The following is a 22853-nucleotide window of genomic DNA, read 5'->3' as shown; positions in this document are numbered from 1 at the left end:
ACTTAATTTAAAGATGTGTGTGTGTTTTGTAACTTACAAGTGACCCTGCCTACATTTTTTTCAAGATATAGACCGTTGCTCGGACGTTTTTATTTTTTTTGCTAAGGTAACAATCTGCAGTGTGGCACCGCGCCACGGGATGGCGCTCTTTGTTTTTGTGGGCATAGACCGCGCTTTTTCGTTTATGACTGTGACGCCGCACAGCGGCGGAGGCACAATTGTGACGCGCGGTGGCGCGTAGCCCAGGTTTTTTTTTGGGGGGGGGGGTTCTTTTTCCATAAAAGTGAAGCTGTGGATTTCCAGCTGCTCTCCCGTTTTTGCTGTCCCGCTGCGCCGTCCATGGCCGACCAGCCACCTCGCATTTCACTATGCTTGAGCAAAAATATCATATCATGTACGAGCACTAGATGGCGCCAGTGAACTCAACTGACTTGACAGCAAAGCAGCGTTTTATCCGACGGGGAACAATTCTTACAAAAAGAGACTTAAAGCTGTTTAATGCCACCCCCAGTTAATGTTTATTGTACATTATATAACAATTGTGCAACAGAATTAACATTGAATATTTAAAGGCCTGCATATTAAAGAATACAAAAAGCTCGGAATCGCAAATGAGGCGGCCGCCTGTTAATCGCTCTCCTCCGAGTCGTACTTGAAGTCCTGCATGATCTCGCTGAGCGCCTCTTGGGTCTTGATGATTCTGAACATTCCAAGCACATAAGAACCTCACACCTTATGATTCACGAGTCGCGCTGTAACCGTGGCGACGACGGCCGCTCTTACTCGTGTTTAAGATGCTGGATTTTCTCCTGACATGCATCCTGCTCTTCTGGGTGGTCTTGCGCCCGCTGCCGGGCCAGCTGCAGCTGAGCTGTCTGAACGCAAAAGACATCGCAACCAAATTTGAGTCGAGGTTCGAGTCCAAAAACGTACATGTGAGTGACGTTATTGTAATCCATAGTAACATTAAGCAGTGTAAATGCAAAAAGAAGACAATTTGAATAATGATTTAAGTAAATGTATTGAACATATAACTTAAATAAAAACTTTTTTTAAGATTGGAAGAAACTAGCCATTACCCAATAATAAGCTATCAGTGGGAAAAAGTACAGTAGTTCTTTGTGAATAATGTATAACAAATGTACTGTATTTTGAAAAGATACGCCCTCTTGTGGTGATTCTGAAAAATTAGCAAAAATGACTATGAGCAGGAAACGGTACAAAAAAAAGCTTCTGATTTATATTTAAGTTATTTGAGTCCCTTATTATCATTAGTTTTTAATGTGTATTACTGTACAGTATATGCAAAAAAAGAAAATTAATTTGCACGATGGAAATGAGCAATGCTAATAAATGTTATGAACCATGAATTAGTTCCTCCTCCCAGGCATGATTTTTTTTTTTTTTTAAACCTTAGTCAAAAAGTATTTGAATTACCAGTTGGAGTTTGTGCTTCTCTTTGCACTGCAGCTTGTCGATGTGATCCGAGAGGTCGGTCCGGCCCAAGTGCAGCTGGAACTTGTCCTTGATGTCCAGAACCTCCTTGGAGATGCCACTGAAGGCCAGCGTGATCTGGTGCACCAGCTGCTTGTAGTGCTCAAAGTCATAGTGGGGGCCGGTCCTCAGGTAGGCCTCGTGCCCTCTGCAAACATGGGAAATGATCCAGTTTCACTTTATCGGGCCGAGAATTCTGCAGCATCTTTGCCAGCGACTTTTAAGTTACAGGCAAAAAATACAAACGTACTCCTCAAAGAGTCGATAGGTCTCCAGACGCTCTGACTGCAGCTGGTAGAACCTTTGGATTAGCGCTTTGACATCAGTGGAAACCTATAAGAAAATGAATTGGGTTTTGTTTTGTTTACTCTTATGGAGTCAAAGCAGTACTTCTACTTATCAGTCTTTCTTCTTCTACTTTTTTTTACACAGGCATGTGTTTGTCACATCCGTTTAAAAAAAAATGAAACTAAAATAGATGTGGATTAATGAAGTTTAACAGCAGTGGTGAATTATTTTAGCTACACACGTGAACCGCCTTAGAAATAAGTAAGAATTACTTACCATTTGAACCAATTAAGAAATACACTTTGTGGCTTACACTAAATCTAACATTGACAATCACGTTGTTTTGTTTTGAGTCATTTGACTCGGTGGTGGATATACACTTCCGCGTGGAAATGACGTCACGACAGTTTTCGTTTGAGTGGATTTCATAAGAAAAGATTCCGATAATAACTAACAACCCAATTTATTTATTCATCTATTCAACACATAACGTATTATAAATACTTATATCTCAATTTATGACGAGGACAGGATGATTACACTCAATATGAACGTTGTTTTCTCACTTTTCAGACAGCTATTTGGCGGAAATGATATTTAAGTTGGATTGATATTCGAAATAAAAGACTTCGACAAGGACAAAAAAAATCCCTTTAAAAAAATAATGTTACTAGTTATTATTACTCATACTTAGAAACAAGTTTATAACGAGGATGCAGTGATTATTCTTAAAATTCACATCGTTGTTTTTTTTTTTTTGGATTGTTTCAGGCGACGTAACTGCGTTTTCTGTACATCTGAAGTTAAATAAATAAATAACTTTGTTTCTGCATTGCCATTACGTCATGATACCCTGAGTGACCTTCAAAATAAAACAATGTTTGTTATTATTGTTACAGTAATTGTTGTAATGAGGCCAAACTTCGGGATTTCTTTTCTACTGGGATTAAAGGAGGCAGGGATAATAATAAAAAAAATCATTTATTAAGAAACATATTTTAGAATATCAAAGAAAACGCTGGGAACTTAACTGGGGTTACACGCATTTCTGACGGGGCTACAGCACCCTCTAGCGGCGGTGTAGCGCCATACCACCTTGACTGGAATGGTCTATCAATTAGAACAGAATCTTCATTTTCATTTCTCTTCAAAAAACAATATTACTTCTAAAGTAATTGACGGAATATTGATATTTAAATCTTTCGTTTAAATGAGGGAGGAAAATCCATATGAAGTGTGTCGCAATAATTGGTGGACATCGTGGTGATGATGTCACACGGTTTGGCGGCGGTGGAGGGGAGGTGTCGGTTCAGGCTCCTCGCACGCATCATCCGGGGTGGGGGGACTCCCACGCAGTGTCGCCCATATCGGCCCATCAAACGGCGTTCATTTCAGCACCACACCGGGCTGAACAGCGACACGCGGGATGCCGGTGGACTGAGCGACTTTTATGCCGGGAATCGGTCGCCCCGGCTACGAGCAGCCGCAGCATCCGATGCCCGACGCCCGACCTCCGACATCCCGTGACATGCCAGCCCGGGCGAGGAGGAGGAGGAAACCCCGGGCAGGAGGGGAGCACCCTTGGAGGTGAGCGCTGCCCGGTTCCGGTGGCGCCCGGTGGTCCCGGGTGCGGCGCTGGCTGGTCGTCATGGGCTGCATCCAGAGCATCGCCTGCAACAAGTCGCGCGTCCGCAGGGAGAACGTGGTCGTGCGCGAGCTCGCGGCCACCATCGACCACCGCCCCACCGCCGTGGAGGAGGACTCGGCCATCGTGCTGCGTTACAAGACGCCTTATTTCAAAGCGTCGGCCCGGGTGGTCATGCCGCCCATCCCGCGCAACGAGACCTGGGTGGTGGGCTGGATCCAGGCGTGCACCCACATGGAGTTCTACAACACCTACGGGGACCTCGGCATGTGAGTGGAGGAGGGTGGGGAGGGGTGGAGCGCGCCTCGCCTTACGACGGAGTTCCCGTTTGTACGGAGGTCGAATGATTGGAAATATTTGTTTGACAAACTTCAACTTGGCATTTTCTAAAATTCGTTTTACCCCAAAAATTTTTCATTTGTGTATATTTTTGTCTGTTTTTATTACTTTGCTCATACATCTTTTCCTTTTTAAATTTCTTGCAACATTTTCCAATTTTGGTTGCTAACATTATCTCGTTAACAACCACCTCTTACCTTCTGTCTCCATCTTACGGTAAGATATCTTAATAAGCGTAATGGATCAATTGGAAGACGCCATCAGGGGCACCCCAGACATGTCAACACAATAAATAATTCATTGGCTTGATGCTATCTTGGCACTTCCTGTTGTCTGGCCAATCGCATAACAAGCATTCACAAGAGCAACTCAATCTTCCGAAGAACCATTTGCACACGACAACTTGGGTGCCATAGTCACAAGAACACAATGTATGTGTGGGTGTGCGTCTAAATGTGGGAGTCTCACCTGCTGCGTTAACAAATGCTCCTCTTGACGCTCAACAATGTGAGAGTTGATCGAAAAGACTAACAGTAATTTATACAGTGAGGGTCGGAACCGAGCCCACTAATGTTTTGTCCGCCTAACCCTTTTTTCAGTTTAGTCATAAAAAAAAGAACTTTTTGGGAAAAAAAATATTTTGGCAAATACAAGTTTTCCCTAAAATATTTTTCTTGTAATTTTTCAAATTTTACTGTCAGAACACAATTCACTTAAAATATAGTTATTTTTCAATTATAATAATTTCAAGAACAATTTGTATTTTTGAGATATATCAGAAAATACACAAGTGTCACATTTTTCCATCGTTTGTAAATTCTGCCTAGCGACAAATCATGATTTTTAAATCTTAATTCACCCAAAATAAGACATGCCCCACGTTGCCATGGAAACAGCTTCGTGACGGCCATGTGTCAAATTCTTCTATTGTGTTTGCAAATTCTGCTTAGCAAAACAAGGCTTAAAAAAATAATTAACTATTAAGAACAGAAAAAGTAAGAAACTTTTTCTTTTTCTAGTGATAGAAGAGAATTGACTATTTCCTTTGGTATATTAGAGCTTAAATTAAATTAAATTAAATGCCCAAATTTCAGTTTTTGTAAAACGCTGCTGCCAATCAGACATTTTCTTACACAAAAAAGCCCGCAACATTTTTTCAGCGGGTCTCGTCTGACCGCAGTCACTGCATATCGCCCCCCGCAGGTCAAGTTGGGAGCTACCCGAGCTGCGCGAAGGCCTGGTGCAGGCCATCAGCGACTCGGACGGCGTCAGCTACCCGTGGTACGGCAACACCACCGAGACGGTCACCATCGTGGGCCCCACGTCCAAGCCGTCGCGCTTCACCGTCAGCATGAACGACAACTTCTACCCCAGCGTCACCTGGGCCGTGCCGGTGAGCCGGTCTGACGAGCCCTCGCTGACCGACATCAAGCGGGACCAGAGCTTCACCACCTGGCTGGTGGCGCTCAACGCCACCTCCAGGGAGAAGATCCTGCTGCGCGCCATCAAGTGGCGCATGCGGGTGGACATCGCCGTGGACCCGGCCCGGCCGCTGGGCTCCAGGGCGCGGCTGGTGGGCCGGGTGCACCAGGAGCAGCCGCGGGTGCTGAGCCGCGTGGAGCCCATCCCGGCCAACGCCATGGGGAGGCCCAACGCCAACGACGCCCAAGTGCTCATGTGGAGGCCCGCCAGGGGGCCGCCGCTTGTGGTCATACCGCCCAAGTAGAAGCTCATTGCGGGTTTCCATCGTTTGTGTGATTTTTGGGGGGCGGGGCCAACCGCCTTAATTCCTCCCTGCTGCCTTGGACGATCCTCACAGTCTTTTATTGTACTTTAGTACAACTGAGCAAACAAACCGTCCATTTTCGATAGCACTTATCATAGTCACGCATGAAGTAGAATCAATGGATTGGACTAAATCAACTATACGAAGCCTTAATTAAAGATACTCATCTAACCCTGGACTGCAGAGAAGAACGCCAACAAAAAGGTGTTCAGTGAAAGCCAGTTAAAAACAAACGTTTCGATGAGTGCTTTACAATGTGGAGCGGCTTGTATGTTTTCTACGATGGAGTCCCATTTGCTGCTTTGTTACACGAGACTGCCTCAAATGTCGCTCAAAGGTCAAGCCGTCGGCTTACTGTGTTTGTTTATTTCATGTATTATTATTTACTAATTTGGGATTTGGAGTCGGATCTCGCCGTCGTACCATTGTGAACCTATGCTAACGCAACCTATGCTAATGTACCATTACATAAAATAATTGATAAACACCAATGGGCTGCTATCATTAGCTAATTTAGCATTTAATGCTAGGCAATTTTACATTTTGTCTATTATGTAGGTTATTTTCAGTTTAATCTTAGCTAATTTAGCATTTCATGTTAGGTAATTTAACATTTTATTTGAGCTATTTTAGCATTTTCTTTGAACTAATTTATAGCATTTTTCGATAGCTTATTAATTTAGCATTTTATGCTACTTAATTTTACATTTTGTCTTAGCTAATTTTATATATTATGTAGTTTATTTTGAGTTTTATCTCAGCTAATTTAGCATTTCATGTTAGGCAATTTAACATTATTTTAGCTAATTTAGCATGTTTCATTAGCTAAATTAGTATTTTATTTGAGCTAATGTAGCATTTTTCATTAGCTGATTTTGTATGTTATCTTTGCTAATTTAGCATTTCACGTTAGGTAATTTAACATTTTATTTGAGCTAATTTAGCATTTTTCAGTAGCTAATTTTGCATCTTATCTTTGCTAATTTCATTTGATCTTAATATTAGTATCAGGACTGACTGAGCGATTTCATGTTTACACTGAGAAAAAAAAAAGTCAATGAGTGACTTTTAGCTCGTAGCCCATATCGCACTGAGATGGGAAATTTTGCAAGTGTTGAGGAAGGTAGTGAATGTGGGTTCCTGTCAGTGTTTGTTTAAGTTTCACAAACATTTAGTTTTAATGGTCCTTCTTGCTTCAAATTTTTTTAAAGGCTAAGTGAACGCCTTTAAACACAGTTTAAAAAAAATACTTAATTCATGAATGTGTAGGTATGATTTTTTTTTTTAAATAAATGGTACAACATAATTTATCGTAATTTTGCGGTCCCCCAAATTATGTCTTGGGGGGCCCTGTTTGTGAACCCTGGATTTTAAGTGACTGGATGAAGGACATCAAACTTCTACTCTCAGACTGTCTGGCGTTAGCATGCAGTGTTTCGGGAAATTCATAAAAAAAAATAAAAAAAAAGCCCAAATCATTTCAGAGTCAATTTTTATATGTTCAAATATTTTGATGCTTTGAATATGTCTGTTTGCTTTGAACAGTTAGTAAACGCAATCTCGAATGATACTGTGGCAGCCTGCTAAGCAGGCATGAGTCTACTTTTTTCAAAAAGGCGCTTGTCGGCTTTTGCGCTTGAAATTGACATTTGATGGGAACATTTTATGGTTGAGTTAGATTTACAATTGAAAGCTGAAATAATAATGGGTATACTTTTATATAGAAAACTGTTTTCCCCCAAAACTGGGTCGGGTTGTAGCGTGTGGAAGGTTAAAGGGACGAGGCGCACCACAAAAGCAGCACAAGAGGTCAGAGAAGTTTTCCCACTTTATAAAAAGATTCTCTTAGTCGTAATTGAGACAACAATGTAACCACACCCACAAAACAAACAAACATAATCACAACAGTCAAATCATAACATTAAACAAAGCTCTTCAAAATAAAAGCTCATAAATCTCTGATCAGCATAAAAAAAAGGGCAAAGAACACATTTTCACCCTGACGTTAACGACAATAAATTACATGAGCCGAAGAAATCAGTTATTTAAATTAATCTTCATAGATTAATTTATTCAATTCTTTTAAAGGCGTCATTATTTACATCCACTGTAACCGACTTAGTAACAAGCTCAGGTAATCACTCTCAGCGTTTCTCAAGTGACGCGGTTGCCACGATGAGTTATGGCCACCGGTTGCCTGGCAACAAGGCAAAATAGATTAGATGTACATAACCGTTTTTCAATCCCATCGTTTAAGTTTTTTGATTGCAGCCTGTGGCGCCAACTAGGGGAGATACTGTGACTCGCACGCTTGCATGCTACAGTCAATTAAAAAGAAATCAATTCGACCATTTTGAGATAACAGGCTTTTGGGTGAAATTTCACAAATCTAAAATGCATAAGATTTGCTTGCTCTTCCCTGACAAGGCTGAGGAGCAGCAAATGTTTACACAAAGTTGACTTGTAAAGCTTATCGGGCCTTTTTGGAGGTGCGGAGGAAATTTCACTCGAATCACTATAATGGAACCTCAGTTTTTGTGATGAAAGAAAGTCTGATTAAAACCAAATTCAATGAAAACCAAAGCAATAGTTATCACAGGAAATTATTTAAAAGCAACTATTCTGTTCCAGACAACAAAAAATACTGACAAAAAAATAAAACTCAGTGTTTCCTCAGTGTCAATACTTGGGCGGGCTACCCAAGTTAACTGGTCGTCCACCCAAGTAGATTTCAAGAAAATGTAATTAAAAAAAATAAAGTAACGATTTTTATTGAAAAAAAAACATGTCGCGACCAGATATACCGCATGTAACATTAATTTGCCGTTACTCACTTTAGGATTATGAGGTTAGAGGAGACGCAAGTAGCAGAACTGCGACCCCCCCCCCCCCCCACCCCCAAGGCAAGTTGCGTCAACATCGGTGTAACAAAACCTGTCAAACGACCGGCCTTCAAAATAAAAGCATGCCAGTATAATAACAGTTTCACCACACTTTGTGGCTTCCTTAAATCAACATTTTGTCTATGAGTAATTTTAGAAAAGTAATGTTATGTTTTTACTTTTAAATGTTTTAGATATTTTTAAAGGTTATAGTGTTTAAATGCTATTCAATGTACATTATTTTAGTAACTTTGCTGTTGCTTTTAGAAGCTGTTAATGCCTTGCCTTGCTTTGCAGTCACACTCAAAACAATTTTGTGTTTATTTATTTTTTAGCTGACTGTTAAATAAGCCATCATGGGGCCAAAACGGTGCTATTTTATACTGCATGCTTTTATCTTGAAAGTCTTGACTTTTGACAGGCTGTGTTTTACGCCACAGTCGCCAAGCAGACCAGGATGGTTCAATTGTAAATACAAGTAGAAATGGTACTGAAGTTTACACCTTGCTGCCATGCCTTGGATGAACTCAAATCAAAGCTAATGTACAAAAACCGGGACAACATTTCAACGGAAATCTAACGAAAACTGAGGTTCCACTCTAATGGATTTCCTGTTGCGTGACAGGAAGCTGTTCTTCCGTTCAACTTTAGGTGATAACATTATTGATACAGACGGAACGATTACGCCAATAGTTGTGATTTCCCTCTTCCAACCGAGGCACTTGAGGTGTAACCAGCAATTGTGTTTGACCTTTTTTTTCTTCTTCTTTTTTGACTCCTCTCACTTCCCCTGGCCTCCGTTCGGTCCCGCTGGGCCCGCCCGCGTCCGTCTCACGCTCTGCTGGGGTTGGGCGGCTTCTTGCCTTCGTAGCCGTAGAGGAACGTGGCGGCGATGACGAGGCCGGCTCCCAGGAAAAAGACGCTGCGGACGACAGAGACAATCCCCCGCACGTGTAAAGTCTCGCTATCATCCATTTTGGGTTCAACTCATTTCATGTGCAAGAAGCTGCAGCTTGTACTTGGTGGGGTCGAAGTCCTGGAGCCAAAAGTAAGAAATGAGCGTGGAGAGGATGATGGAGAGCGACGTGGCGAAGCCTTTGAGGATGTTGTCGGCGTACTTGATGACCGCCGCGATGACCAGACCGCCCAGCGCCTGAGGGGAAAAAAAAGGCATGCGCACGGATGGACGGAGACGACACGGGTTCGGTCAGCAGCCGGCGAGACCGACCTGCAGCGTGACCACGGTGCAGGTGACCGCGCTGTATCCCTGGAACATTCCCGACTCCATCACTTTGTCTCCGTCGAAGATCAGCATGCCGACAAAGCCGAACACCAGGCCGAACATCCCTAAAATGCACAGGGCCACATTTATATTATTACAATTATTTTATTGTTAATAGGTAATTTATTCATATTTAACTCATCAAAAAAGTGTAATATTGCATTGTATGCAATTGAGCAAGCTAAATGAATAAAAACGCAATCAAACAAATTAGTAAATACATTTGAATTAACCATAATTTGGACAAAAAAGGCCAAGCCCCGCCTTTTAAAGCCATAAACACTCAGTCACAGTCACTACTGTGCAGAATGAGAAGATGGCGACCCCAAGTGGCCAAAAATCATACCTGCACCTCACATGTACATTTGTTTTTGTACTGTGTTGATATTGATAATTGCTTATCTGATTAACACGAACTCTCCCAGCCATTTTCCCTGAAGCAACCCCCTTCGCTCCCGGCTGTTCTATTGGATTTTGACAGATTTCCACAGAATATTGTGTTCTATTGCTATAAAAACATGGAACCTACCAAAGGAAAGATTAGACTCTCTTCTTTTTTTTGCAGCAATTAGCGTTAGAATGTAGCTAAGGTTAATCATTATTCACAAACCTGTTGAAAATATTGTGGAAAAGAGCTTTTTGCAACATGGCCCTGGTTGATCTCGTATACTCTACTGCTACCGGCTGGATGTTTTTAGTAATAACTACCATTGCTTTAAGCGACCTCTTCATGTGAAAATCTGTATCAAAGCCTTCTGTATGCTCTAGCATAAAAAACAATTTTTTGGGAAATGAAGGACAAAGCATTAAAAAACGTATTTATACATTTTCGTGTTGAATGAGTTAACGGATACTTTAATTGGTAGAACACTCCATTGTAAAACTATTGGATCGTTGCTAACTGACAGACCGAGCTGGATGTTGCGGATCCAAACGCTCTGTTTGCTCTCCTTCAGGATCTTCTCAAAGTAGACGCCGGCGAAGCCGCTGGAGCAGCACGCCACCAGAACGGCCATGACGCCCACAAACTGGGAGCCCGTGGACGCCGGGTCCGTCTCCGCCACGACCGACGACTCAGACGGCCACTGCAGACACGAGACAAAAGCATACAATGACACAGGACTACTTACTTGAAGGCAAAATCAATTAAGGAGTAGAGAACGTCTAGATTCCAAATATAAGCCTAAAACCAAATTTTTTTTTACAGATTAATCTATATCTTGTGTTTGGTATTAAAAAAAAAATACATGGGGAGAAGGTAAAAGTAATCACATATTAAACTGCAATACTGAGGACTTAAAATCACAGATCATTTTTTAAAAATCATTCAGCGCTACTGAAAATGGAGAAAAGTTAGCTAGCTACCTGTACGAGAGCCACTCCAGCCATGAGGATGAGCAAGGAGAGCCACTGGTAGACGCCCAGCCGGCGTCCCAGCATGGACACGGAGAACAGGGCCGTGGTCAGGATCTTCAGCTGGTACGTGAGCTGGCGGACGGCGGGGAATACACCAAAAGTGAGCCGAGATGACAAGACCAGAGCCAGGTTGTTGATATACCTGGTAGGTGGCGGCATCCAGGTTGGAGAGGGCGACGTAGAGCAGGTTGTTCTGCAGGGTGTAGATGCCCGAGGGGATGGCCAGCTTCAGGGTTTCCATGGGCTTGTAGGCGATCTCCTGACGAAGGACGCTGTTGAACGCTCGCACGCTGTAACCTGCGGTGAGATAGCAAAACGAGGTCTGGTTTTGACATTCTGGGTTTCAGCCAAGAATTTTCATTTCGGTTATCATCTGGTTTTTTGTATTGTGTTGATATTGATAATTGCTTATCTGATTAACGCGAACTCTCCCAGCCATTTTCCCCGAAGCAACCCCCTTCGCTCCCGGCTGTTCTACTGGATTTTGACTGATTTTGCAAGGTCCACAGAATATTGTGTTCTATTGCTATAAAAACATGGAACCTACCAAAGGAAAGATTATCATCTGGTTTGCGGTTTGCATTTTTTTTCTCCCAGGTATGTATCGAGTTTGGTCGGCTTGCCTTTGAGTGATTTAGTAGAACATATTGCAAAGGGTCTGTCCGTTCACTCACTGTGGTCTTTGAAGACGAGCATCAGACAGATGACGATCTTCATGACCTCAGCCACCACTACGGCAGAGGAGGACAAGTACCGTGGGCCTTCCGCCGGCAGGGTTCGGGAGTAACGCATGATGAGCACCAGGGACGTGGTCTGGAACACCAGCACGCCCAGAGAGAGGTACTTGAGCCGGGACGAAGCCATGATAGACTCTCAGGAAGGAGGCTGATGGGGGAATAGAAGAGGACAATAATGAAGAAAAGTAGTGCAGAAACTCAACTCAATTTGATTTATAGGGTATTAGTATTCAGTTGATTATTATTTGAGCATTTTTAAGTCTATCCTTAAACCACACAGACACTTAACATATAGTTTCTTCATTCCTATTAATTAGCAACATGATTTACGCTTTGCTTAATTACACAATACGAGAAGAAGAAGAACAGGGAGAGAAAATATGTACAACATTTTGTATAGGCTAAATTATATTATGTCCCTTTTTAGAAGGTGCGCGCCGCCGCCACTTGTTTTCAAATTTCCACCAATCATATACACACACCTGTACAGGCCCGCTCACTCCCCAAAAAATCCGGAAAATCTTTTAACTTTATGCTTTCACAGTTTTTTTTTTAATCACCTCTGGCATAGTAGAAAATATTCTTACCCCTAAGTGAGTCTTGAAACGATGTCTTAAAGACATACACGGCAACCAAGGGAATTGTAAGCTCACTTCTCGTCCGCCGTTGACAAAATGTGTCAAACACGAAGCAGCTACAAATGCCGTCGTTTATTTCTTTCATTCACGTTCTGTGGTCCGTTGAGCGGCTCTGGGCGTCCACCATCCGCGGAGACTGACACATTATGACGCACTGCGCATCTTTAAATAACATTTTAATTCAGACACGCATCGCCAAGACAGAAAGCGTGAACTGGACGATGTGAATCGCTCAATAATAATAGAAGAAATTCATTTCCTTGTAGATTTCTTCTTCGTTACGTGTTAGGTTGGATTGGTGTTGCTGTTGTCGACAGGCTGCCACCCACAGGCCAGTTAGCCAACTGCACAACACAATTAGCTTTGCAGACGGAAATGCTTTGTAACACTAAAATTAATTTTTTTAATTAGTTATTATATATATTAATATTACATAATATATTTGTACATACAGACGAATTAAAGTAAATAGATCAACTGACTGGAAAGACTGATGGCAATATCTGCAGATAGATAGATAGATAGAAATCCTGGAGCCATGACTAGTTGAGTAACGAGGTGGGAAGAGTGGAAAAGGGAAGAAAATAGAAGAAAGATGGTCATAGCCACTAGGAGAGTCTCTCTAACACTGGTATTGAAACCCTATTTTGAAACCGTGCTCTTAATTAAAATTATAACCTAAACTTGAAACCCCAAGCTACAAACCCTGACCAAGAAAGAAGAAACCCTCACTTGAAACCATTACATTGGCTACAAACCCTTTATCTTGTTTGGAACCCTATCCCTTTGCTTAATACTAATAAAAGCTAAAGATTGTGTTGAATTTGTAATGTCGTCGTCGTATGTCGTCATAATGTGTCATTGCAATGTTGGAGCAATAAAATGTAATTGTAAATGTATGTACATCGACATAATTTATGTGAGGCCATATTGCAAATTCCCCTGAATACTTACAGGGTGCTATGAGCCTTTATTAAAAAAAAAAAATCAAACTGAATAGAGTAAGAAAATAACAGACACATCTGATGATCCGGGCTTTAATTGAAAAGAGAAACTTGGCTGATCTTTTTCAACAACAGTTTGAGCTCTAGCTTACGAAACACGGCCACAACTACTTCATATGGTCTAAGATAAGAAACATTTATATACACAGACTTTATAAACACAGCTTTTACCTGCTATATGTGCAGAAATATTGAGTTTTGTGGATATTCAAACCATTACTTGCTTGAGATTATTGTCAATTGCAAAGTCTGCGAGCATTGCACATGGGTACTTAAAAGTCGTTTAAACATTTATTCCATATCCTTGACCTTAAGGTCCACGTACTTGTCGGCACTTTGCCTTCGCTTGTAGGATAATTCGGTACACTAGTAAAACAATTGTCTTACTAGTAAAGTTGTGTCCACTACTTCTGCACAGGTAGAGCACGTTACTGGGTATTTGGGTCCTAACTACTAGCATCCAGTACTAGCGTGAGACACGTAACTAAGTTGGAACAAGTAGTGCAAATAGTGAAGCGGAATAATTTACTAGCACTTAAAAGTGGAAAAGACATTACGAGTAGGACACAGTGCTACTAGTGCACTGAATAGTCTTATGAGTGAGAACAGAGTGTACTAGTACATTCAGATGGATATCAAGGATATGGAATAAGCACTCAAGTGGGTTTCCAGAAACAAAAGCACTCGCAAAGTCACAAAATACTTTGATTTGACCTCTAGACTTGGCTTATGCGTCAACTACAACAGACAATGATTGTAACTAAGCAAAAAAAAAAAAAAAAAAAAAGGTTACATAGTTTTGGAGGAAAAAGAGGCAGTTTACAAATAATCATCATGCACCTTTGTAACATTCACAATTATTCAACAAGTGCGAACAGTATTCATATATAAAAAAAAAAAAGAGCCATTAAAAAAAAAAATCGTTGCTAAGTAAAATCTCAGACTTTACAAGCAGAATGTGCTGTGCGTCCATGTAGGTTTCAACAGACAACAAAATCCACGGCGCTTTGGCAATAGGATTGTTCTTTCAAACTACCAACATGCAACAATTAAAAGCTTCAGATGGTCTCGTGAGTAACAAAGGAGGCGATCCAGTCCGATGCACTTGGCCAAAGGGGGAGTGGTTTCAACATGAACACGAATCGCGGCATAAATAGAAGAGCACGTAGCAGAAAGTATCGATCGATGCAGAACATCCCCGCTTTCCCATCTCAATGTCCGTCTCTGTGCATGTGATCATAAAAAAAATAACAATAAAACGTCCATGGTTGGTTGCCAAATGAAAGTTGCGTGAGTTTGTTCGGTACACGTGGAGACATTGGCGCTCACAATGAAAGTTTTTTTTTTAAACATTTTGGTATACTGTACTGTGGTACTTTGCCGCACAACTCGATTTACTTCACTGGTTAAGTCAAGGCACCACCTGGTATTTGATTTCTAGCTCGAGACATTTGAGAAACTATACACAAGTTTTCTTAAGTGCAAAGAGAGAAGGCTATAAGATAACGCCGGGAACAAAGAAAGTCACTACGCGTCAACGTGGAAGCGCATAGAACCCCCACCAGGAGTCATTCTTTGGCTGCTCGGCCCCCTGCCCGCCGCCTACGCAAACACCTGCCTGCTCCCCAGGGCCGGCGGCTGCTGGGACGCCTGCTGCTGCGCCGGCTGCGCCTGTGGCTGCAGCTGCACCTGCTCGGGAATGTGCGTATGGCGGGCGGAGGGCAGCGGGTGGTGGCCGTTCCCCAGCGGGGTGGGGCTGGTGGTGACGTCGGACCAGTCCGAGTTGGAGTGCGGCGAGGACGACGACCAAGGGTCCGGGGATTCGGGCGAGGGCGTGAGATAGGGGTGCTCGTTGGGAGGGTGCGGCGGGTGGCCGGGGGTGGTGCCCTCGGAGCCGGCGGGGGTGAAGCTGTGCTGGGAGGGCGGGGTGGGGTACTTGTCCACCGGGCTCTGCATGGGCGGATAGGAAGGCAGCGGCCCTCCGTGGGTGACGGTGTGGGGGTGCTGCATGGGGCGGGGCAGCCCCAAGCTCATCTGCTCGGGCATCTGGTACATCAAGCCCTGGCTGCAGTGCAGGTGGCCGGGGCCCGGTTGGGGGTTCTGGGTCTGGGCCTGAGTCACCTGCACGTGGCCCTGCTGGGGCTGCTTCAGCATGCCTTGGCCACCGCCGGGCGGCATCATTTGGAAGGTGACGATGGGGGGCAGCTGCTCCCGACTCATGGTGACGTTCATGGGGGTCATCATGGGGCCCCCCTGGCCATGGTGCTGGGCCATGCCGCGGTGGGTTCCCCCCATGGGGTGGGGCACCAGGCCGAACATGTGGTTGCCGTAGCCGTGCTTGGTCATGCCTACCCACGCCTGCTGCTGCTGCTGTTGGCCTAGCATGTGGCTAACGGGGGGCAGCATGGGTCTGGTTCCGGGGCTGCTCATGAGGGGCGGAGAGTTGGCAGTAGAGGAGGCCGCGGCGGACGCGTCTCCTGCGTACGAGTGCGGCGACTCCAGGGAATCGACGGGCGACATGGTGACGGAGCTTTCAGGAAGTCCTCCAGCGGCCTTCACGCCGTTCACGCCACCTCCGCCGCCGGCACCCGCAGCCGGGCCCTCTCCTCCGGCGGGCTTCTTTCTTCGCTTGGCCTTCACGTCTTTGGGCTCCTTCGCTCCCCCGCCGACACCTCCCATCTTGGCGCTGCCCCTCCGGCTCTTTTTCCCCTGCGGGCCGGGACGCATGCCGATGAAGGCGGCTCCGTTGGCCCCGCACATCACTGAGGAGTTTCCACCCATGTGATTAGGCCCGTTGTGGGGGCTGTGAACCAAATTGTACTGGTCCAGCAGGCGCACTATGTCGTGGTGCATTCTTTCTTGAGCCGTGTCTCTGGGGAGACGGTCCAGGTGGTCGGTGATGTCGCGATTTGAGTAGTGGTCAAGGAGCACTTGAGCCGCTTCGAAGCTGCCTTCTCTGGCTGCCAGGAACAGCGGGGTCTCCTCCTGCGTGAAAGATTTCAAGGCGTCAGGTTGAGTTGCCCACTTTTTTTTTCTTTTTTTTCACTCATCCAGTGGTGACTGGACTTGCATGTTTGATTCATGCCGTGACGAAGCTCGAAAGTCTTCATTGAAATGAGTTGAAATACTATCAATCTGTTCTGGTGACCCCCAAAACAGCCATTTTGCTATGTTAGTTAATGGAACGAGAAGTACTAAACTGGTGCTATAAAGTAATTACTGTATACACTGTAGGGGTGTGGCCTAGTGAGTAACATGAGAAGAACACAGAAAGTCTGCCATTTTGGTTTGAAGCAGCCATTTTAGGCTTGATGAGTATATGTAGTTATTTCTATTATTGAAAATGTTCAAAAATTCATTTATTTTGTAATTCAGCCCCCACAGTCAGTTTCATTTGTTGAATTGAAATATGGTAGGTGCTAAATGTCTATCATGAAAGTAGACCCACAAATACAATTTGGCAGTTTCGGGACATTGTGCTTCTTTCCAGGAGTCTTCTCCCTCTTCTTCACCTTTGTGATGTTAATCAAAGGCAGGAATTAATTAACGATATTTCAATTAATTTAATTGTGGAAAAGTGATTTGCATCACACTGAGTTACAAGCTTGGTCACAGAACGAATTTAACCATAAGTCAAGTTACCACTGACAGTATATAGTCACACTTGTACAAATACAACACAAAACAGTATTTGAGCGGACCTTATTGTCCTGCATGTCGCGGTTGGCTCCGTTCTTCAAGAGCACAAGCGTGGCCTCCACATTGTTGACTGCTGCAGCCCAGTGAAGAGCGGACTTGCCTGGAATGATAAGAAAGGACACGCACAAAAAAGGTGACCCAGAAGTTGAAAAATAAATGCTTACAGACATTATTATATTATTATTTTTAGAACCAATCAGCCAAATGTATTCAAAAACTTGTCTATTTTCTGTTTATATGCTCAGGCCACAGCCCTGCCTTGTATACAAGCAGTGCTTTGGCGCCATCACGTGGGATCTTGAAACCAAGGAAATATGTTGAAATGAGTCCAGGTCTATCTATGTTACAGCCTAAAGCATAGGTGTCAAACCCCGGTCCCAGAGGGCCGCAGGCCTGCAGGTTTTGGATGTTTCCGTTTCTCCAACACAGCTGATATATGATCAGCTCATCAGCAAGCTCCGCATAAGCCTGACAACGGTCCTGCTGATTGGAATCAGCTTGTGTTGTAAGAGGGAAACCTCCAAAACCTGCAGGACTGCGGCCCTCGAGGACAGGAGGAGTTTGACACCTATGGCCTAAAGCCTAGTCTAGTAGAATAGTGCTTTGCTGCCATCTTGTGGCACTTATAAGCAATTATAAACCTACAGGTATAAAAGCACAATAAACAAAAAACATTACAGTCAACTTGAAGAAAAGATACATTTTGATACATATTATCCATACATTCCAATGCTTGCGAAGCATATCAAGGCTTCACTTTTGCATGACTGACCATGATCATCAACAGCATTGATGTCTGCATGGCAGTGGATGAGTTCTTCTACCAGGCCCTCCACGGCCAACCTGGCTGCCAGGACGAGTGGCGTGGTGCCGTCATTCATTCGGGCGTCCAGATCTGTTGCGCGATTGCGAATGAGAATCTATGAAGATGCACAGAGAGAAATGTGATTGGCTGAGAATCATGTGACATCATGGTGAAAAGGGCTAAATGTAGAAGTGACGTTGACACCTCACCTGGAAGACTCCCTGCGCGTCCGCTGCCACAGCAGCATGCAAAGGTGTTCTACCCATGTTGTCGTGGGCGTTGGGATCGGCGCCGGCGTCCAGCAGTCTCTTGGCGGCATCCGCCCTGGCGTAGCGGGCGGCGAGGTGGAGCGCCGTCTCTCCCGTGCGGTCCGTCTGGGCCATGAGCGAGGCGCCCTGCGCGATCAGGTCGGATATGACGCTTGGACCCGGTTCATCGCCTCCGCTCTCCTCTTCCTCCTCGCCGGTGAACGAGCAGTCGGGGCCTCCGCCGTTGCGGAGTGAAGCCAACATCAGCGGGGTGAAACCATCTGAAAGAGGAGAGGTGTCAGGCATGAACTCATTCAAACCCAAAAACCTGTAAATATTTTTTTCAATACTATGTCTTCACTCCCAAAAACGCATTTACACGTTTTAATTTAATGTGTTTTTTTATGTTAGAGCATACAGAAGGCTTTGATGCAGCTTCTGACATGAAGAGGTGGTTATTACAAAAAACGGCCAGCAGGTGACAGGAGAGTATAAGACATCAGCCAGAGCCATGTTGCAAAAAAGCTCTTTTTGACTGTTTCCACCAGGAATGTAAACATTGATGCTAATTGCTGCAAAACAGAAATTGAGACAAATACACTTTTTTTCCCCCTCATGAAATTCTTACCAGGTCCCTTGACGTTGACATCCAGGCAGTCCGTATCCACGTCAGCTTGCGGCGGGGTAAGGATGACGTCAGCGGCCTTGCGATGTTGCAAGGTCCACTCCCTCCGGTCAACTCCTCCGTCCGAAGACATGAGCAAGGGCTTGTCTTCATTCTACCAAAAGGCGACGTGAACTTTGAACATGCGCACAATAGCAACAACAACAACTTGCCCTAAAAGTGTTTTCTTTCATGCTCACCCTTGGAATCTTAGCTGGAACCTCATCTTCCATCCACCTCTGGCCCTGACCTCCATCCATCATGGCTCCATCTTGGCTCTTGAAATTTCTGGTGTGAAAATAGAAGTGTTTTACTTTTATTCACGTGCCATCGATCAGGTTAAGCAGAAAGAAATACTAAACTGATGGCTGACACAAGACCGTCAGTGGTTCTTAAAAATTGTCATCCTGCCACTTGGGCATAAAAATGTGTAGTCTTAGTGTAAATCCAGCATGAAAATTAAAACGTCCACTCACTTCAAGTCAAAGTCATCTTGACCAACAGGTTCTCTCCTCTTGTCATTCTTATTGGCCAAAAAGCCATCGGGCAGCCACAGCACGCCATGTTTATTTTTTCTCTTGGCCGCCAGCATCCCCAAGACCAGAATGAGCAGAATGATGACAAAAGCAACACCGATCACGTACATGGGAAACGTGGGCATCTTATTAACCGTCAGGTCACCTGCGGGGTAAAAGGGAGCAGCGTGAATACCGAATAGTGTCTCTTGTTTTCCGAGACGAGATAGTGGACCGACTTACTGTTAACAGATACGAGAGGATAAGGCAGGTCGGCCTTGATGTGCGCCGCTGCGATGAAGGAAGCGGCTTCGTTGGTGTTTGAGAAACAGTCTTCGGATTTCTGGGAACATTCGCGGTTGTCAATTTGCAGGTGGACCACAGAACTGGAAAAAAACAAAAAAATAGGGTTTATTCACAATTAATGCTCATGGTTTTCTACATATAAAGACTCTGGTTTTAAACCCTATGACTTTATGCTCCTAAGACTATCAAGGAGCCACAAATGTCTAGTGCACATTTTTCGGACGAGCGGATTCTCAAACAAGGAAATAGGGTTGAATGTTTGTTTTTTTATCCAATAGACTTTTTTTCCTTCAATAATGTGGTTACGAAAAAGAAAAAAAAACTCACCCACACACACAAAAATAAATAAAAAAATAAAAATAAAAAAAATAAAAATAAAAGAGCAATGATGATGACATTTCCGAATGAACAATACTGAGCTCTAAAAAGAAGAAGAAGAAAAAATAAATAAAAATAAAATAAAAAAATCAAGGTTCTCTTCTCATGTATTTTCCAACAACACAAGCAGTAAATTAATCTGTATTCAATCCAACTTTACAAAATCCTACCTAACAAATACGGCATAAACAGAAATCAATAAAGCGGTAATTCAAAACTTAGATTACAATACTAATGCAATCAAATCTGTCACTTAATCCCTTTTCATGAAGCAATGATATACACATGTGTGGACTGCACTTTTTAAGCACTGAATTTATCCAGACAACATATAATAAATAATTGGGAGTCAGGACAAACCTTGCTTAAATGTGAAACATGCAAGAGTTAGTTCTATCCTTACCCTATAACCTCTCTTTCCATCTCACGCTTTCTTTTGCCTCTTTGTAAGAGCCGCCCGTGGCCATCCTCCGGCCCGTAGTACGGGTACACCATGGGCTCGTTGTTCTCATCCAGCTTCACCTTCAGGTTGGTGTGTAGCAGGGCTCCCAGAGAGCGCAAGAAACCACGCAAGTCCTCGATCAGCTCCTTAGGCTGAAGCCGGACCACGATAACTAGGGTGCCGTCGATCACTTTGGCCGGAGTTTCGCTGGCGCAGTCCAGGCCGTCCCAGCCGCAGGCTTCCGTGTTGCAGCTCTGGTCGCACACAAGGTTACCGTAGTGGTCGGGACAGTATTTGTCGTACCTGGAAAATTCATAGTTGGGTGTTAATTTTTTTTTTTTAGGCCTTGTTTGGTTTTACTATGCTGGTTTGTGGTCATTTTGCCTTCTTTTACTGATAAAGTTTGTAATTAACACCACATCATGCCATTAGTATAAAATAGTCATGAATTTAAATGTTATTTTTGTTCATCCACACATGACTCACAACAATTTTCCCAATTAAATGAATGAAAATGCCATAAATCTGTTCAAGCCGCACATTGTGCTCCTTCGGGTGCAAGCGCCTTGGCCACCAGGGGGCGATACAATAGAGGCAGGGACAATAAAAGAGCCCAAACTGTACATTTGGTGTACATTTTGATGTAAACCAGAGGTGGGCATTGAGGGCCGGAGTCCTGCAGGTTTTGCATGTTGTCCTTCTCCAACACAGCTGATATATGATCAGCTCAACAGCAACTCTGCATAAGCCTGATAACGATCCTGCTGATTGGAATCAGCTTGTGTTGGAAGTGAGAAACCTCCAAAACCTGCAGGACTCTGGCCCTCAAGGACCGAGATTGCCCACCGCTGATGTAATCTCTATATTATTTATACGGAAGAGGAATAGGGCCAGTGAAGAGAGAAAAAAATGGTTGGCAGGATTCAGACTTTTTTAAGTCAGAATTCTGACTTTAATCTTAGAATTCTGACTTCAGAATTCTGACTTTAATCTTAGAATTCTGACTTCAGAATTCTGACTTTAATCTTAGAATTCTGACTTCAGAATTCTGACTTTAATCTTAGAATTCTGACTTCAGAATTCTGACTTTAATCTTAGAATTCTGACTTCAGAATTCTGACTTTAATCTTAGAATTCTGACTTCAGAATTCTGACTTTAATCTTAGAATTCTGACTTCAGAATTCTGACTTTAATCTTAGAATTCTGACTTCAGAATTCTGACTTTAATCTTAGAATTCTGACTTCAGAATTCTGACTTTAATCTTAGAATTCTGACTTCAGAATTAGTGTGCTACTATTATTCTCAATTTAAAGTGAGAATTCTCACTTTAAAGTGACAATTGTGGCAATTCTCATTTTAAAGTCAGAATTGTGTGATTAAAGTCAGAATTCTTACTTTAAAGTGAGAACTCTGAGAATAAAGTCAGAATCCTGCCAAACTTGTTTTTTTTTCTTTTCACTGGCCCTAATCCTTTTCCGTACTCTTTTCAATAAAAATAATGTGTGACCTACTTGCAGCTGTTGGGCGCATGTTCCTGGCACTCAAAGCTATCGAAGAGGCAGCCGGGGTTGTCGCACTCCTTGTCGCAACGTCCGTTTTTAAAGTAATCCCAGCAAGGAACATTGGCGGTGCAGTTAACCCAAGGCTGCTTCCAGTTAAGCGAGCAGTCGCCTCCGTCCCACTGACACTCGTGGTTGTTACACTGCGTGTCGCACACTTTATCCCCCGACTGATGCTCACATTGGAGATACGGGCAGGAGGGTCTGTGCGGGACGGAGACTTTGTTCTCGCAGTAGCGCCCGGAGAAGTGCGTGGGGCAGCGGCAGCTGTACAGGTACGGGTTGGAAGGGTCGCTAATGCAGGTCCCGCCATTTTGGCAGGGCGTCGGGCACGTCTGCTTGCTCTCGCAGTGCGGCCCGCTAAAGCCTGGTTGGCACTGGCAGTAGAGTTGGCCCACTGGAGACTCCACGCAGTTGCCGCCATTTTGGCAGTGGAGCTTGGCGCAGCTGTAGCCTTCCAGATCACCGCAGTTGAATCCAGCGAAGCCCTAAAAACAAAATTGAATTTATACACGTTTATGAAGTGGAAATAGAGCCTTAAAACGGCATGTGTAGGAAAGTACTTTTCTATTAGTATTTGCAAAATGTCAGAAGAAATCTACTGCTCATCTACCATACCTCTGCCATGGTTTGGCCCACTGACGCAAGCGTGAGGATTAAAGAAGGGGAAGAGGTTAGTTAAGAGAAAAACAAGCATTAAGAATTAAAAGTGCAATATGAGGAA

At 43.7% G+C, this 22853-nt stretch overlaps 4 protein-coding genes across 4 annotated transcripts in view; 1 reads left to right on the top strand and 3 right to left on the bottom strand.

Moving 5' to 3' along the window:
* Positions 1-494: 494 nt before the first annotated feature.
* Positions 495-2176, bottom strand: rex1bd (required for excision 1-B domain containing). Its single transcript, XM_086090228.1, has 5 exons — positions 2059-2176; positions 1745-1827; positions 1438-1642; positions 784-875; positions 495-700 (listed from the first exon to the last, which is right to left on the bottom strand). Exons 1-5 carry the CDS (start codon positions 2059-2061, stop codon positions 628-630), a joined length of 456 nt encoding a protein of 151 aa, XP_085946354.1. The 5' UTR covers positions 2062-2176; the 3' UTR covers positions 495-627.
* fam78bb (family with sequence similarity 78 member Bb) lies at positions 1381-7120 on the top strand. Its single transcript, XM_086090227.1, has 2 exons — positions 1381-3696; positions 4970-7120. Exons 1-2 carry the CDS (start codon positions 3431-3433, stop codon positions 5490-5492), a joined length of 789 nt encoding a protein of 262 aa, XP_085946353.1. The 5' UTR covers positions 1381-3430; the 3' UTR covers positions 5493-7120.
* A 1334-nt stretch (positions 7121-8454) lies between these two features.
* Positions 8455-12752, bottom strand: slc35a3a (solute carrier family 35 member A3a). The gene is made up of 8 exons (XM_086090118.1): positions 12457-12752; positions 11807-12017; positions 11275-11429; positions 11082-11204; positions 10627-10801; positions 9663-9781; positions 9454-9587; positions 8455-9356 (listed from the first exon to the last, which is right to left on the bottom strand). The coding sequence occupies exons 2-8, from the start codon at positions 11994-11996 to the stop codon at positions 9266-9268; spliced, it is 987 nt and encodes a 328-aa protein (XP_085946244.1). The 5' UTR covers positions 11997-12017; positions 12457-12752; the 3' UTR covers positions 8455-9265.
* A 778-nt stretch (positions 12753-13530) lies between these two features.
* Positions 13531-22853, bottom strand: part of notch2 (notch receptor 2) — a 45665-nt gene continuing 36342 nt past the window's right edge. Inside the window, exons 26-35 of the mRNA XM_086088955.1 lie at positions 22082-22617; positions 20530-20871; positions 19686-19828; positions 19404-19608; positions 19128-19215; positions 18892-19042; positions 18225-18544; positions 17983-18130; positions 17213-17310; positions 13531-16496 (exon numbers count right to left, since the gene is read on the bottom strand). Coding sequence (XP_085945081.1) covers positions 15114-16496; positions 17213-17310; positions 17983-18130; positions 18225-18544; positions 18892-19042; positions 19128-19215; positions 19404-19608; positions 19686-19828; positions 20530-20871; positions 22082-22617 — 3414 coding nt within the window. The 3' untranslated portion in view covers positions 13531-15113. The remainder of the gene's footprint in view (positions 16497-17212; positions 17311-17982; positions 18131-18224; positions 18545-18891; positions 19043-19127; positions 19216-19403; positions 19609-19685; positions 19829-20529; positions 20872-22081; positions 22618-22853) is intronic.

The sequence above is a fragment of the Leptonotus elevatus genome, chromosome 11, assembly GCF_054856555.1.
Source record: "Leptonotus elevatus isolate MCC_2025b chromosome 11, RoL_Lele_1.0, whole genome shotgun sequence".
Classification (NCBI taxonomy): Eukaryota; Metazoa; Chordata; class Actinopteri; order Syngnathiformes; family Syngnathidae; genus Leptonotus; species Leptonotus elevatus.
The sequence above is the reverse complement of the archived record's forward strand: the minus strand, read 5'-3'. Positions and strand labels throughout refer to the sequence as shown.